At 32.4% G+C, this 16,988-nt stretch overlaps 2 protein-coding genes across 2 annotated transcripts; one reads left to right on the plus strand and one right to left on the minus strand.

Moving 5' to 3' along the window:
• Positions 1 to 97: 97 nt before the first annotated feature.
• Positions 98 to 2,896, plus strand: LOC7460356 (myb family transcription factor PHL7). Its single transcript, XM_002322948.4, has 6 exons — positions 98 to 939; positions 1,203 to 1,279; positions 1,689 to 1,725; positions 1,825 to 1,882; positions 1,968 to 2,037; positions 2,167 to 2,896. The coding sequence occupies exons 1-6, from the start codon at positions 834 to 836 to the stop codon at positions 2,569 to 2,571; spliced, it is 753 nt and encodes a 250-aa protein (XP_002322984.3). The 5' UTR covers positions 98 to 833; the 3' UTR covers positions 2,572 to 2,896.
• Positions 2,897 to 6,940: 4,044 nt separating this feature from the next.
• On the minus strand, positions 6,941 to 9,469 carry LOC7460357 (jasmonate-induced oxygenase 2). The gene is made up of 3 exons (XM_002323546.4): positions 8,590 to 9,469; positions 7,580 to 7,913; positions 6,941 to 7,468 (listed from the first exon to the last, which is right to left on the minus strand). Exons 1-3 carry the CDS (start codon positions 9,093 to 9,095, stop codon positions 7,205 to 7,207), a joined length of 1,104 nt encoding a protein of 367 aa, XP_002323582.1. The 5' UTR covers positions 9,096 to 9,469; the 3' UTR covers positions 6,941 to 7,204.
• Positions 9,470 to 16,988: the final 7,519 nt, after the last annotated feature.

The following is a 16,988-nucleotide window of genomic DNA, read 5'->3' on the forward strand; positions in this document are numbered from 1 at the left end:
TATGCTATCCCAATGGGTGGCAACCATATTTCTATTATTAATTAGTTATGCTAATTGTAGCCAAGAACTCTTTGGCAGGGAGCTGCGGATCATATTGCTGCCCTCATCTGTCTTTGGCAGGGAGGTGCAGATCATATTGCTGCGAGCCTGAGACCAGCTCATGCAAGTGTGGTCGCTTGACATGCTCTGCTATTGGTCCCATGACGAGTTGAAACATCTTGAAAGGCCTTCTTCCATGGTCCTGCTCAGTAATAGGCTTGCTAGGATCCTAGAAGTCCTATATGGTACTGAACTGGGTCCAATCTGAACCTGAAAACAGTAGCCAGCCCAAGACACTGGATGATCTTTTTAGATTGACATGGCAAGACTGGATTACAAAGTCCATTTAACTTCGCCTTCACTGCCCAACGCCCCTTTTCCCAGTTGATAACTGAGGGTTAACTGAGGTCGGACAGCGCAGAAAAAACAACAGGGACAGACAGAACAGTTGCTTATCATGAGCTGTACAGTTTTGGACTTAAGGAACCAATACCCGTGAATTTCCTTAACACGGTTGACAGAGAAGTTAAGACAATCTTTTGAGTTTGAAGTTATCCAAACTCCTATTCATACAAGCTTGGTTTATCCCCGACAACTAGACATCATTTAGCATCTTCTTTAATCAAATTATATCTTAGTTCTCATCGACCCAATCATCTTCTTCCTGTCTACATCACAGTCTTTTTCTTGCTCTCTTGTTTTAATAACCCTCCTTACAAGCGAGAAGACGTAGTCCATGCATTATTGTTACTCATAAGCTGCCATTGACACTCTATAATCATCTGATTCCAACAATGGGTCGAAGTCGCTCCGACAGATCTAACAAAGACAGATTGCGTTGGACACAAGAACTACATGATCGGTTCGAAGAGGCTGTTAATCAACTTGGTGGTCCTGATAGTATGTTCTTGGATCAATCCGTTTACATGCACTAATGATATTTGATCTACCACTGTTCAACACCACGAACCTTCCTTTTGAAAGATTTTCATTGATCAAAGCTAAATAGAAGCCAACCATGCTAATTAAAGCTTGATCGAATTAATTAATTTCTTTTCATCAATACACTGCAACTCCAGTGATGATACTCTTGTTCATTGAGGTTTGTAAGTTGTCTAGTTATTCTTACGATCACTCATGTTCATACTTGGAATGATTTGCAGGAGCAACACCGAAAGGTATCTTGAGGGCTATGGGCATCCCTGGATTGACTATCTACCATGTCAAGAGCCATTTGCAGGTAATTATTTATTTTCCCCTGTAGCTTGCCCTCCTGCATGGAACTATACAACCCATTGAATTAACTTTCATGTCATCATGCTGGATTCTTACAATCGTCTCAGATTTTGGCTACAAGATGCATACCTGGACTCTTGTGTTTTCTTGTGACAGTTTAAAGATTCAATACTGATTAAAATACACTCATGATCATTAACACTTTGACCTAGTATTCTGTTGATTTAGCTCTCTGCAAAACATAAATATATTATTGAGTTTCGCTTTCCTCTAATTTTATATAATATATTTCTTCATTTTTCACAAACTGCAATCTGTGTCCAAGTGGTAGTACAACGTGTGATTAACATATCACAGGGCCCCTGTTAAACAGTTTATACTAATATTTTCTGATCCATCTTTATTGTTTTCAGAAATACAGAATCTCGAAGTTTATCCCAGAAACCAACAGTATGTGGAGTGCTTTCATTTTATTTTTATTGCCTATAAATTTGTAGTCCTTGTATACTGATCTTTTGTGTGTGTTAATTTCTTGGCATCTTCCAACAGGAGGCAAGTTTGAAAGGAGAAATATTTCAGAAATGTTACCGAATTTCAGTGCAACATCGTAAGTTAATTATTAATCAGTTGCACCTCCTTCAACTTGTTCATGAACTAATTGGATCTAAGTTTTGGTTGCATAATTTTTGCAGAGGTGCTCAACTAAATGAAGCGTTACTGATGCAAATGGAGGTCCATAGGCGACTGAGTGATCAACTTGTGGTAGCAACATAATTTTTCATGCAGATTTATCTACTAATGAACAAAACACGAAACTTTGTTTTGCTTTATTTATAAATAAACACCATGCATATGTTTGTTGATTTCCTATGTGGTTGGTTAATTTTTAAGGTTCAAAAGAGCTTGAAGCTTAAAATTGAAGCCCAAGGGAGATTCCTTGAGAGAATTGTGGAGGAAAATCAAAATGGAAATCCAAAACACACCAAGTCTTTCTCTCCGGTATCAATGCCATCTCTCTGCGATTCAGAATCAAATGCTAAGGAATTTGAAACTGATACGGAGGGTGAGAAAGTTGAAATACAGTCTGAAGAAGACTTTCAAGCTCTTAAGAGATTAAGGACCGAACACCATGTTTTGCCTTCACGGTATCAACTGGAACCTCTCAATCCAGATCCTTACAATCAAAACATGGTTCTTCAAAGAGATGCAAAATTTTCACATCCATCTCATGACGTCAACTTCCCATGGGACATTTTGGCCACCTGTTCATCACCTCTAGAGCCTAGTTTTTTCTAGGTTAAATATCACAACATGTAATATTATTATGGTTGCATGGAATACAAGTAGTGGAAGCACCATTGGTCACTGGAAATATTTAGATAATTTCACGGTTATTCAGAGAATTTGGGTGGATGACTTTGAGGACCATGAAGGCAACCAAAACATTTCTGGTGAAGGTATCTGTGTAGAAATAGCATCATATATAGCATTAAGTTGATTTAATCCTGTGTGATTATGAAGGGTGATCTAGCTTGGCTATTTTTGTTTACTGTGTACAAATCAGAACATAGCATTTAGTGGATGCCTGGTTGATTATGGAACGCAATCATTCTTTGCTCCATTTTTTTGTCTTGGTTTGTTGAGAGATTACATTTGCTTAGCACTCTGTGTTCTTACGTTATATTCATAGGCACGAATCCAAGTTGCAAGAAAATTTACCTCTTGTGTTGGTGAAATATGAACTGCTAATTTTCCCCTGGATTGTTTGGATTTTATCACTAGACGAAAGACTGGCTGTTGCCAATAATCCAGTAATCCCATTCATATATTGTTGTCAAGAAAAAAGATGGGAAATTAAATGCACCGAATTGGGCTTTAATACCTAGGCTGCTAAATAGACAATTTGGGCTAGAATGAATTTATAACCCGTAGTTGAGTTTATATATATATATATATATATATATAAGTTGGAATAAAAAATGGACTATTTAGAGAAACTTTGGTATTATGATAATTTTTTTTTCAGTCATTGAAAAAATCATTTGGTTAACTAAATAATTTTTATTTTTTATTTTTGCACTAAATCCTATATGTAATTGTATTTTAAATTTTAGTTTTGTAAAAACTAAAATAATCCGTTTTTTATTTATAAAGATTTTTTATTTATTTATTTTACATGTAAAAATCCATCTCATAACAATTTTAACAAAATATATATTTTTTAAAATTTTTTTTCTTAAAACCAGAAGCAAAAATGTTTTTTAACTTAATTTAAAAAAATATAATTATAAAAATACTACAATACCAAACACACGCTTAACATAACATGAAATATCTCCTCTCGTGCAATCATGATTGCTATTGAATCTCAAGCTCTATAATTATAGGTTAGGTTATGGATCTAGTCAACAATGTGTATAGTCAATTCATCAATATATTGGTTAGATTATTGACTGGACAATTGGATATGAAGGTAAGATTTCTTATTGACAAATATCTAAACTGTAAGAAGAAAAGATTAAAAATTAAAAAAAATAATAATAATAAAAAAAAGAAACGGGAGTGATGGCTCCATGATTGTCTTCTTTTGATGAATTGATGGATGTACGGTCATGCCTACTTTTTCTAAATTACAAATTCGACATCAAAATAATTAAATCAAGACTTTGAAAGTTGCACCTTAAACAAAGGTTGTTTAGGTAAGATTTAAAACATAAAAAAAAATTTCCAAATTACACCTACAATCAATTAAATGCTAAACAATTCTTCTTATATATATATTTTTTTTAAAAGAGCAATCTCTTGAAACCCAAATCCATGCTCAAGCTAGGGTCAAGTGAACTTCTTGAAGCAATTTCAGTATTTGTTACTGTATTTTTATTTAGAAATATATTAAAATAATATATATATTTTTATTTTTAAAATTTATTTTTGATGTCAATATATTTAAACGATATAAAAACATTAAAAAATAAAAAAAATTAATAAGTTAATAAGTTATTTTTCATCTCATTTTCCATGACATAACTAAACACTGGAAAATGTTTTTCAATTTATTTTTCATTACACTACCAAATATTAAAAAATAATTCACTTTTCTGGAATTCACTTTAAGAAAAAAAACTATTTTCTAGCAAACAAACAGGTTTAAACAAAAAAATTTAAAATTTTTAAAAACAACGTTTAAACCACACGAAAATAAACAATTTCTGAATTCTTTGCCTGCCGATGGCACTGTAGTGTCAAAAAGTTGGGAAATCAAGATTTTCGAGCAATTATTTACCTATTTACCTTCAAACTTCAAATAAACGTGTGCCTATTCATTTGTTACGACTTACATAATGCAGCTTTCGAGCAATTATTTACCTATTGACTACAATAATTAATTAATCTCATACAAATGTGAGCTACAAAACATTGAATCAAGCAAATCAATTATACTTTCTCCACTAAACAATGATGGTATCAACTACAAAATATTATTTAATTTTTTTTATTGTATGGTGCATATTTGATTTTGAAAAGTAAGTCAGATGGCTTGGTATTACAGCAGTATTGACGCACCGATTGTTACATTTTTTATAACAATGGAAGCTTATTGTCCACGAATAAATTGACTTCTTCTCAATTTATTGGTATTCAAATAAATTCTTTTACTATTCAGAAACATGGAAAGAGTTGCACCATGCCAAATTACAAGAAAAACCACATGAGAGAGGGATCTATTAATTTTTTATTTTAGTCACTGATTTTTTTTAATTTTATTTTTTTACATAGTATTATTTTGAGAATTCAGTCTATTAATTTGTCTAAGTTTTTACACTATTAAGACAAGCTTCGATAACATCACATATTTTCGACTGCAATCAATGGCATGAGGAGAGGTTTTAAAATTTCAGTCCTCAAATGTTTTTTTTTGTTTTAGTTCCTTTAGTTTTAGCATTTTAAATTTTAATACAAAACTTTATTTTTTTTATATTTTAGTCGCTGAGTTTAAAAGAAGATAGAGAATTTCACCACAAATGGTAGAGGGGAGAAAAAATAGTTAGTTGCCTAAAATTCAATAGTAAAAAGAAATTGATCTTGGTGTTAAAGAGTTTAAAATCCAATAATAAAAAGAAATTGATCTTGGTGTTAAAGAGTTTTATTTTATAAAAAGCATTTCATTGAGGTGTTTTAACCCTTTACATTGCCAAGAAAATTATAGATCCAAGCATGATATTTTTTTCTTGATTGGGGTGATTTTTTTTATATTATCTAACCAATTAAAGGTTTGTTTGAGGTTATATAAGAGTTTATTGAGGTTTGTGTGAGATGTTTATTTCATGTTTTCTAGTGAAAAAAAGCTTGAAATTGAGTTTTTTGAATATAAAGAAGAAGCTCAATTTTAGTTACTTGGGATGAGGAAAATAATACTAGCAAATGACGCATTGTTTTTTTTTTTTTTTTTAGAAGTTATTTGACATTTAAGACAAGAAAAGAGCAAGCACGTGGGTCTTGCCTTGCGGGCCGATGTGCTTGGCCTTTTTTGTAATGTGCTAAGCATGCTAGATAACTTATGCCTAACCGCCTTGCATCTTTTAGCCTTTGTGGGTTTTTTTTTTTTAATTATAATTCATTAAAATAAACTAAAAGTTAGGGTATTTTTTCATTAAATACTATTTAATTTTTTATTTATTTTTAAATGAGATTATATAATTATTTTTATAATGTTAGTCAATGCTTTATTTGTACAACCTTTTATGATTTTTTTTGTTTCTTAAATTTTGTTTGATGGCTTTTCTGTACGTGTCTATTTTTACTATCATATCTCATTGAAAAATAAATTCTAGAAAATAAAGTTTTTAAACCCAAATGGGTCAATGATTCTGATCGTGGGTTTGCCGAGTTAACCCGAGTTGATTCAAGATATTGACATTTCAATATTTAAAAAAATTCAAACGATATCATCTTGAATTTTTTTAAGTTAAACTGGGTTTTGATCGGGTCGTGTTTATATTTTTCAAGTTGACCAGGTCACTTCAGGACAACTCTTATTAGATTTAATTTTAAATTCAGACGAGACAAGATATCGAATCAAGATTTATCTATCAGCCAACTCGAGTTTAAAAACATTGTCAAAAAGTTTATTTTGCTTTAATTAAAGTTAAAATCTCTTTTTAATACTTTTTTCTGTATATGATTCACTATTTTTATTTTATTAAACACACAGCTAACAATTAATTTCTTTCTTGATACTGGAAAAAAACATTAACAATCCCTTCATGTTTTTTTTTTTTTTTTTCATTTAAATTTTTTTCAATCCATCATCCCCACGTGAAATGTGAGTCAACTATATAATAAATACTAATAAAAACGAAAGCCATTGATAGCAGTCCAAAACATGTGATTTGTGCCAAAAGGGATGTAAAGTTTGCTGTACAGTAGTGAACAATAAGTGGTACGAATGGAGAAAGTATTGGTAATTACTGTGGGAAAATTATAACCTCCATTTTTAAAAGATTTTGAGCTTATTTGTATCTGTGTTATTTTTTAAAATATTTTATTTTTTTTCAAGATCACTTTGGCGAGGATAACGTTATCGAATGATTCACTTTTGTTTCGTGAAGTGACCATCGAAAGAGCTTAGTCGACTGCACATGCCAACAAGAGAAGGGCTCCATCATCACTCAAATAATGGGTTTTCGTTTCTTGAATTGGCACAGACAAATAGACAATAACTTAATTCCAACTTCTTGTACAGCATAGAAAAGGAACTCCACTATATGTGATTGAGATTTTAATTATCCTAAACAGACGTAGGCAACTTGGAAGCAAAAGTAAGTGGTAAAATGCAGCACCATGTGATTCAAATTGCCCTGGTCTTCTTGTTTCCTGCAACTTGCGAATGAATTAATTGGGACCAACGTCGTCGCACACTGTCATCAATTCAACATTCATTACATGGACTAGGAGATTTTAGGGATTCAACTTGTTTCTTGCCGCAGGGACCCTTTGTCCTAATGTAAAGTCTGTATTCATCGAATGTCATCGGTGGGTAGAGGGCCGGCCGGTCGACGGTGACGAGTTCCTTGGATGGTTCAATGAGCAAGTCACTCTTGGGGTTATAGAAGAAGGCAAGAGAGACTCTATCTTTATTAGAATTCACAATCACCCTGTGCTCCACGCTCTGGTAGATGGCATTGCTCAGTACCTGTACAAATCAATACTTTTTTATCAGTACCGATATGATTATGAAAATAAAGTGAAGTTAATTAAGCAATATATATCCAAAATGGAAAAGAGCTATCTTAATTAGAGTTACCTGGATTTGATCCCCTATGTTTATAATAAAGGCGTTTGGTGCTGGCTTAACGGTGACCCAACTGTCCTTTCTACGGACTTGCAGTCCAGCCACGTTTTCATCAGGCAGGAGAATGGTCATTCCACCAGGGTCGGAGTGCGGCGAGAGGCCTAGTGTGAGGTCTGGCTGTGGACACTTTGGATAGTAATTAACCCTTAAACATGCACCGACATTTTCCTCTCCGCCAAAAGCATCAAGGAGGAAGTCCTCTTCCAGGCCAAGGTTCATAGAGAATGCCTTCATCAGCTTTCCACCAAGTTTAACCACCTCGCGGCCGTACTCAGCTACCAATTCCCTGCAAAAAAGGTTGTAAAATAGTTAATTTACGTCTTAACTAGCAGCTGTTAAATTAATTAGAACCATCACATCTGTGACTAATCATTTCTGCAAGACTTCATGAAATAATTGCAGTATCAGAGATTAATCGAACTCTATCTCTCCCTTGCCCTTTTCACGCCTTTTCTTTTCTTTTCTTTTTCAATAGAGAACCTTTACCCACCAGCAATCAAAAGGGAATTATCAGCTGGAGTCTGTAGGTAAATTAAATTACCTCAAACAAATAACCAAATTCTATAAAATAAAGGCGCCCATCCAACATATATTCTTGGACGGTCAAACTAGATAATTATATATTCATCATATTATCTCCTCGTGTAAAGGATGGTACTATTGGCTGTACTTGTAAAGCAATTCTATGATAAAGATCCAGCTGCCAAACCTCCTTTTCTTCTACAGTTCTGCAACTAATTGGATATATTTTACCGTGCCAACTTTGGTAGACGACTAATAAGTAGGAAAGTAGCAAGAAAGACAATTTCCAATGGCCATTTGAAGAAAATAAGAAAGTTCAGTGTTAATTAAATGGAAGAAAAGTACTCGTATATAGTATAACAGACAAAGGAGAAACAGTCAAACACACGAAGGAATACTATAACATAGGGCTGCTAAGAGAATTGAAGATGCATGCATACCGGCAAGAAGCTGGGGTTGCAGGCCACTTGTTTTGGTTTCTGAGAGAAACAGGCATGTAATGAAGGAAGAAATAATCACTCCAATCAAGAGTTGCTCCTTTCTCCACGCCCAACCGGCTACCATACCCCTCATACGTAGCAGGACTGTTAGCATACTCTTGCTTCACTTCTACTGGCAGGTTAAAGAACTCGCGCCAAATCTCACGAACCCCCTTCATCAGTTCGTGGCTCACACCATGGTTCACTACTTGAAAGAAGCCCCATTCACTACAGGCTCTGTAGATACAACGGAGGGCCTCTTCGCGGAGGCGTTGGTCGTTAGAGAAAACGTTTTGGAAATCAATAACAGGAATGTTGACCTCCTGAGGTAGTGAGAAATCACTGTTTGATAACGGTCTGTGAGAAGGTGGCTTAACATAACGCTCTGGGATTGCCTGGATACCACTTGCGGCTAAAGATTGGACTCGAACCACAGGTTCTGGCCAACTCTGCAAGCAGTTCATCATTTTCTTTTTTTCTTTTTTGGGTAAGGAGAGGATAAGAGAGGTAAAAAGATGGGAATTTTATTTCTAGTGTTAGTCCTGTTGGTGTTGGTAGTGGGTGAAGGTGACGCTAATTAATTTGATTGATGTATATCAATAAAAAGAACGTGTATATTATGGGGATATGAGAGACAAATTGTGAGATAGAAGATGTTGTGTGGTTGTAGTGTGTGAAGAGAGAAGTGGGATTTCTTTGAGGTATTTATAGAAGGAGTGGACTAATTTCGGCGCCGTGATGAACTTGATTTGCTCATTGCCATATTAATAATGTAGTGGGGGTATAGACAAATTGGGTTTGAGCTCAAGAAAAATGATAAAACGAAAGAATTTCTTCATTGCAAGGCAGGCTTAATTATGTGTTAATGCCATGGTCTAAAGAAGGTATAATGCATACATATAGATTAATCACCAATAAGTGGGTTTTGTGCTACGCATGGAAAAGTTAATTTTGACTAAATATTATAGACAATTCAAAGAGGTTTTCTATCCACGTGTCTTGTGAGGGCTATATAATGTTAGTGGCAGCTGATCTTCCTGGCATCTTGTCATCTGGCATCAGCAAAGTAGCCTTGATAGCACTAGTTAGCTACCGGTATTTACCATAGACTGACCTTGTCGCCATTGCTATATGGCTTGAGTTGTTGTATTGCTGGGCAAGCTAATCCACGAAGAATAAGGACTAGTGGGGATTCAGATTCTCCCAAAACTTTCATGTATTGTGTTCTCATTCTAAAAGAAGATAGAGATGTGTTAATTTTATCCAAAAATGGGAAAAAAGGCAGCTCCAAGTGATATATAGCAAGGCCGTGTTAGCAGGCATGCACCGGTTAGTTTCAGATCCTTGTCTCCAGGAAACTAGTCAAGTGCCCGACTCATCTCTTTGGGGGGCAGCATTAATAGCTTTTTTGGTATTTTATGTAAGGGACAGGCTAAACGAACAGAGACATTAAAGCTTCTTATTCATGGGGCTAGCACCTAGGATGGCAACTTGCGTGTCCTAACTCATTTCTTTATTTGGTTTTGGTTTTGGTTTTGGTTTGGACAGTTGATGATCCTCTGAGTGTTTAGTTTGTTTAGTTAGTAAAAGTGGTCTTGTCATGATACATTTAATTAACAACATCAAACTATCGACAACCTCTCGATGGCAGCCAACAAAAATTAAGGAAAAGAAGAAGAAGAAGCCTCATTTGTTGTTTCCATGCTTCCATATAACACCCAGAATTATAAGGGATTCTTTGCCAACACAAATAAAATAACTTTAGGTTTTTAATCAAATCCTATTACTTGTTTTCTATTTGGTAAGTTAATACATAACTATGTTATATATTATGTTAGAGAAAAATATAAATCATATCTTAAAATCTTAATTAATCGTTTAAACTATTGGATTGAAATGATTCTTTTGATATGATATCAAAACCTTAATAACCAAGCAGTCACGAGTTCGAATTTTACTATTCACGTTTATTTGATAAAAATTAAATTTAAGGTAGTGTAAGTCTGTGTAAATTTCTAGCCCAAAAAAAGAGCCTTTACTTGAAGAGGTGTGTTAGAGAATAATATTTATCATATCTTGAGGCCTTATCTAATATATTAAGTTATTAGATTGAGATAGTTCTATAATATATTAATATATAACGATGATTAGTTATTAATAATAAAAAGAAAAAAAATTGGACTTAATTAATATCCATCATGAAAAAGAATTAATTAATTTGACAATATTAACAATAAATATATATAAGGGTTTACTTTAACACCTCTTAACATAAGATGTAAATAAATTCAAATTTCTGTTTTTGCGAAGAACTTAACCCATGATCTCTTGATAAAGTACCAATGAGTCAAAGGAACCCATTGGTACATATTCTCTTTTTTTTTTAACATTCGATATATTGTCATGGATGTTGATTAAGGAATTTAATTAAAAAAAAATTTGGATAAGTTATAATAATATAAACTCATTTTATAACCAAATTAAATCCCTTTACTTACTAAGTTACTATTAAGAAAATTGTTGAATTAAATGCTTGGAATATTAGCGAAAGGATATTATTGGGGGAAAAAAGAACATGATTATTGTTTAATTTAAATATTGATGAACAGTATTAAACATTTACAGATACACATTCTAGATCAATCAACATTTACAGAATTCGTTTTGAAATGGGAGGTGTAATTTGAACACAAAATTGTTTGTTTAGTCACAATCATTTTCAACGAAAAACAAAATCAACCTATATTTTTTCTCTTTAACGAAAAAAAATATTGACCAAGTAAAGAGAGGATTTTTATTCCTTTGACCAATACTCATTTTTTTTTTAAAAAAAAAATGAGTATTGGTCCTATCTATAATGTTAGGAAATTACCAAATAAAGAATATTTAATCTAACACTCTTTATTTTTAGGGATGATCATTTTCGGTTCGGCTCGATTTTTATCAAAAAAAAGCATTCAAACCGAAATTTTTTTAAAAAAATCAAAACCGGTTCAAACCGACCGGTTTCGGTTCGGTCCGGTTCGGTTTTTTAGAACAAAAACCGGTTCAAACCGGTTTGACTCGATTTTTTCGGTTTTGGCTCGGTTTTTTCCGGTATGGCTCGGTTTTGGCTCAGTTTTTTTTCAGTTTGGGTTTGATTCGGTTTTTTCGGTTTCAAGCTTATAAAACCGAAACCGAACCGGTCCATTTTTTCAAAATTCTAATCGGTTTAATCAGTTTTTTTCACGGTTCGGTTTTTTTCGGTTATTTTTTTTACGGTTTTCTCGGTTTAATCGGTTTTCAAGTTTTTTTTCTTACCCCTACTGTTTTTTATTAAGAAAATGGAATTTTTTGTTCGTTTAATATCATAAGTTATATTAAAATTAAAACGATACTAGATTCCTCAACTCATTTTAATTTTACAACGAAAAAAGAAAAAGAAAAAAACCCAAATCAGGACCACACGATCATGAATAGACTCACACATGCCATGTAACATGGTTAGGCTTTGCAATGAGGAATCAAAAAACTCATTGGACAATATTTAATTTTTGGCAACTGTGAGGTGCCGAACGAATATGACATGACGAGCACCTCGCGCGCCTATATGACCTGCATATGTTCACAATTTTTGCTTTTATCTATTGAAAGACCAAAATAACCCTTCCTCAACTCCAAATGAAAAAAAAAAAAAAAAATTATGCACAAAATTCGTTTTTTGAAATGGGAGGTGTAATTTGAACACAAAATTGTTTAGTCACAATCATTTATTTTTTCTTTAACGAAAAAAATACTGTCTAAGTAAAGAGAGGATTTTTATTCTTTTCACTTAAGATATTAAAAAAGAAGAAGAAAAGAGAAAATCAAAATAGGACCACTAAGAGGAATCGAAAAATATCTTGGTCGGCATTTTCTGGCAACTGTGAGATGCCAAACAAATAAATATGACGAGGCATGTCGCGCGTCTATATATGATTTGCATATGTTTATATCTTTTGTTTTTTTTATCTATTAAAAGACCAAAATAACCCCTTCTAAACCTCGTATGAACAAAAAAAAAAGTCTGAAAAGCTAAAAATACCCCTAAGAACCCCCAAGAACATATGATAATAACAGAAAAACATGTGCAAACAAAAAAAAAACTCCTAAAGCAAAAGTTTAAAAAATCTAAGTCTAAGGTTAATTTACTAATTACACTATGCAAAAATTGAAAAATCTCATTACACCAGGCATTTTTTTCAAGGGCAATGTAGTATTTATAAGTCCCATTTTTTTATGAAAAACCGTTTACACCCCCCAACAATCATACATTGACATTTATATATCGTAAAATAACCATTTGACACCTATTTTTGTAAGGCACAAATAGAAGTGCTTTTTCCAAGGGCAAAATGGAAAAAATATCATGAATTTCCACAATATTTCCCACCACACGGTTTAGAGTATAGGTAATTGTTTTTTAAATAGCTAAGAGAACATATAGTTGAGAGGGACTATTATGCATAATGAAGGTATGGTCTACATTGAAAACAACAACCTCTACTCTATAGTTAATAGTGGTCTCCAACTTGAACTCTGATTGGTTAAGAAAAAAAAGGTATCATACCTTTACTGAATGAAACATCAACCTCCACTCTGGAGGCAGTAATGGCCTCCAAATTGAACTATGATTGCTTAAGAAAATTGAAATATCACCGTCCACTGACTACAATTCAGGTATTGACATGAGTTTTAATAGCCTGGATTTGTTTTTTTGACCTTGTACTTATCACGATTTTCATGTGTGTGTTTAAAAATAAACTCTATCTCATAGAGAGAAATCCCATCCTCACACTCATATGATGGATGAATTGTGGCAATAAAAATTTATCAAGAATTTGTTTGATAACGTGGTTGAAACCGTGTTTTTTTAAAAAATAATTTTACTAAAAATTATATTTTTTATGTTTTTAAATCGTTTTGATATGCTGATTTTAAAAATAATTTTTAAAAAATAAAAAAAATATTATTTTGATACATTTTTAAATAAAAAATACTTTAAACCGCAACCGTTACCACAATCTCAAATAGAACATAAATCTTAAAAAAATTCCAACATTTATATGGATAAATGCACCCGCATAAGAAGGATTATTAAATGGAAAAATTACGTTGAACCTTTATATATATATATATATATATATATATGTAAAATGTGATTTTAAATAAATGATCTCATACTTTTTGTTATTAAATGGGAAAAATTACGTTGAACTTTTTTTATTTTGTCTTTGTATTTAAAAAAAATTATATTTTACATCTCATAATTTATAAATGATAAAACACTTTATATCCAGAAAAAAATAGTCAACAAAAACTTTGGAATTATTTATAAAATTGCCATTTTATTTTAATTAATAACTAAAAAATCCATGCTATGTTAAAATAATGAAATTATCATTCTCCTTCTCTTTACTAAACATGAAATCTTAACCACCAGATTCCACCGTACTTACCCGAATCTAGCCACCCAAACTCAACAAAAATTTGGAGTATAAACATCGATTTTTTAGATCTATCTGCTTGTTAATCATAAAAATCTGAACAAAAACAACTACGAATTTACCTAATTTTGAATCCATCTTCTCTCAAGAACCTCCAACTTTCACCACCACAATAACCCACTCTTCCAACTCACTCTCAGCGTTCGGCTCTGTCGCCTGAAGAACCTCAGTCCAAAAACAGGAGCAACCTAAGCATCTTAAGCATACCGCAGTAACCCACTCTTTCTTGCTCGTTGTGATTTCTGAGAATGTGGAAAGTCTTTTCACGGCAAGATTGGTAGTATAATGCAGTTGAATCCAACGCAGCAACAATCTATAAACTGATTGTGGTACACTTGTTGTTGATGGTGACAACAACAGCATTGGCATCCTTAGGCACAACATAATCATTACACATTAGATGGCTAGTCATGCATTTTCTATGGCGATTATAACACCCGATCATCACTTAAATTAAAAAGTGTTCAACAGCTGATAGGCTATCTTAGCAGAGATGAAGGATGCATAAAAGCAACAAATGGGTTTTGTTGTGCAAAGTCCCAAGTTGGTCCGGGACATAGTAACGCATCCATGATCCATCCGCACTCAGAGCACCATCACGTCAAACCTTAGAAGAGGAAATGACCTGAAAGTCACAGAATTAATTACATAACCAGTGTGGATGCAAATAATCTTTACTATTTTGACCACCATTAAAATTAATGACTAGATTAACTTATTTAATCCATATAAACTCAGTGAACTACCCAACCCAAGTCATACTATAAAAGCACTTGAGTAGATGTATAATTATATGTATCTGTGAGACAATCCCGTTAACGATGTTTTCGTACGTCCTGAATTTAAAGGCTTGGAAACCTGAGGCTAACAATTCTGTGGTTGGAAGGCCATATTATCTAGTTTCGCAGCAATTTCAGGGCATTAAGCAAAGGTTTTATAATGGGGTTTCAGTGCCAAATTCTCAAGTTTCTCAATAATTTCAAAAAACCCATCAGATAGCAGCTTAGTTCCAGCTTAAACAGACAGATTCTTCTGAGTAATCAAAATCCCAGAATTCATCCCGGGAACAACCGTCTTTTACAAACAAGAGAGTTGGAAACATAGTGTGAAATTGGGACTTGTTGACTCATCAATGAGATGGGAGGTGTGATCGGGATACTAAGAGAACTAATTTAAACAATGCTTTTGGATGTGCGATTTCTTCACTTCTATGTAGAGAGAGAATGCGACGGGGAGAGAGAGAGAAATGATGCACACACTGAGAGTGACTGTTCTGTTGCTTCTTTCAATTTAAAATATATTATAAATGAAGATTGAAATATTATTTCATAGGATTTAAAATTTTAGTTTGACTGAGTAAATAAAATATAATTCTTCAAAATCATGAAGATAAATTAAAATAAAAATATATAAGCAATCAGAATCACTTAAACCTACCTTTGGATTTTAATATATATATATATATATATATATATATATATATATATATATATATATATATATATATATATTAACTTCTGTTATATTAAAATTCATATTAAAGAGATAATTCTTGGCAACGAGTAAATATTTAATCACCTTCCAATGACAATGTTATTTACTTAGTTTAGGATATTTGAGAATGTGGTGGTAATTGATTTTTAAAGTATTTTTTTTATTTGGATATATATTAAAATAATATTTTTTATTTATTTTTTAAAATTAATTTTTTATATTAGTATATCAAAACGATTCAAAAACAATGAAAATTTAATTTTAAAAATAATTATTTTTTTATAAAAAAATATGTTGAACCATAACCCCGAATACTAAACTTGCTAAGTACTCCAAGTACATAAGCTACAATAAGAAACTCATGAGGATTTGATAGATAAAAGTTGTTATCCCAAGAAGATTAATAAACACATTAGAGAAGATGAAATTAGATTGAGAGATACAAATCAAGTAATTTATAATTATATCTTTATAGCCTCTCAAGCTCTATACAAACCCTTAGAGTTGATTAAAGATCTTGAAAAGTAATCTTGAAGTAAAAAAGTTAAGTGGATATCAGGATGAGCATAACTGAATTCAACTGGACTTAAATGAAATTAATTGGACTGAATTGATTGGAATGAGACAAATAGGATTGAAACGAAGTTATATAAATAGTCAATTGGTCCTTGGAATATTTTATCATTTTCATTACAATCCTTGTTTCTCAAATTCCTGCAATTTCAATCGAATGTATCCTAAATCTTCTAAATTAATTTAGACCTCTAGATCCAATCACTTATTGCAAATTCTTTCTTAGTTTCTAAAATTGTGCAATTTTGACCCAACTAGCTTCTAATTTTGAATTCTTTTCTTTAGTTAAACCCTCAATTAATTTCCAACTTTAGCTATTTGTTTCAAATTATCTCTTGAACTTTCAATTCTTTTCAATCTTAGCCAAATTAAACTAATTTAAGACATTTCTTTAATTGTTTCTTTAATTGTTTCTTTAATTTAACTCTCAATTATGACCCAAATCATTCCAACTCAATTATTACCATGACAATCGATTGTCGCTCCAATTTCAACCAAATATTTTTACTCATCTTGTTCATATTCTTTCACCTATCAGAGTAGTGGGGGTGTCAATCTTTTTCGAGATCTTTTCAGGATGAAATGGCAACTTTGAGAAAGTTGAGGTAGACCACCACATTTCTTTTCCACCACTTGAAAGATTTACACTCGAATTGAAAATGATTGTTAAGATCTCTGGAACTAATTTGAACAGAATTAATTCTCAAAATGCTCCATTGGCTATCCTTTAAAATCGATGGTGCTGGTGTAATAAAATTTTATATAAGA

Source organism: Populus trichocarpa, chromosome 16, assembly GCF_000002775.5.
Source record: "Populus trichocarpa isolate Nisqually-1 chromosome 16, P.trichocarpa_v4.1, whole genome shotgun sequence".
Lineage (NCBI taxonomy): Eukaryota > Viridiplantae > Streptophyta > Magnoliopsida > Malpighiales > Salicaceae > Populus > Populus trichocarpa.

Excerpts from the sequence above, each read along its gene's own strand:
- LOC7460356 (XM_002322948.4), top strand. The coding sequence starts at position 834 with ATGGGTCGAAGTCGCTCCGACAGATCTAACAAAGACAGATTGCGTTGG. Across the intron at positions 1,280-1,688 it reads ATGTCAAGAGCCATTTGCAG|AAATACAGAATCTCGAAGTT; the intron begins GTAATTATTTAT and ends TATTGTTTTCAG. Across the intron at positions 1,726-1,824 it reads GTTTATCCCAGAAACCAACA|GAGGCAAGTTTGAAAGGAGA; the intron begins GTATGTGGAGTG and ends ATCTTCCAACAG.
- LOC7460357 (XM_002323546.4), bottom strand. The coding sequence starts at position 9,095 with ATGATGAACTGCTTGCAGAGTTGGCCAGAACCTGTGGTTCGAGTCCAA. Across the intron at positions 7,914-8,589 it reads GCAACCCCAGCTTCTTGCCG|GGAATTGGTAGCTGAGTACG; the intron begins GTATGCATGCAT and ends CCTTTTTTGCAG. Across the intron at positions 7,469-7,579 it reads ACATAGGGGATCAAATCCAG|GTACTGAGCAATGCCATCTA; the intron begins GTAACTCTAATT and ends TGATTTGTACAG.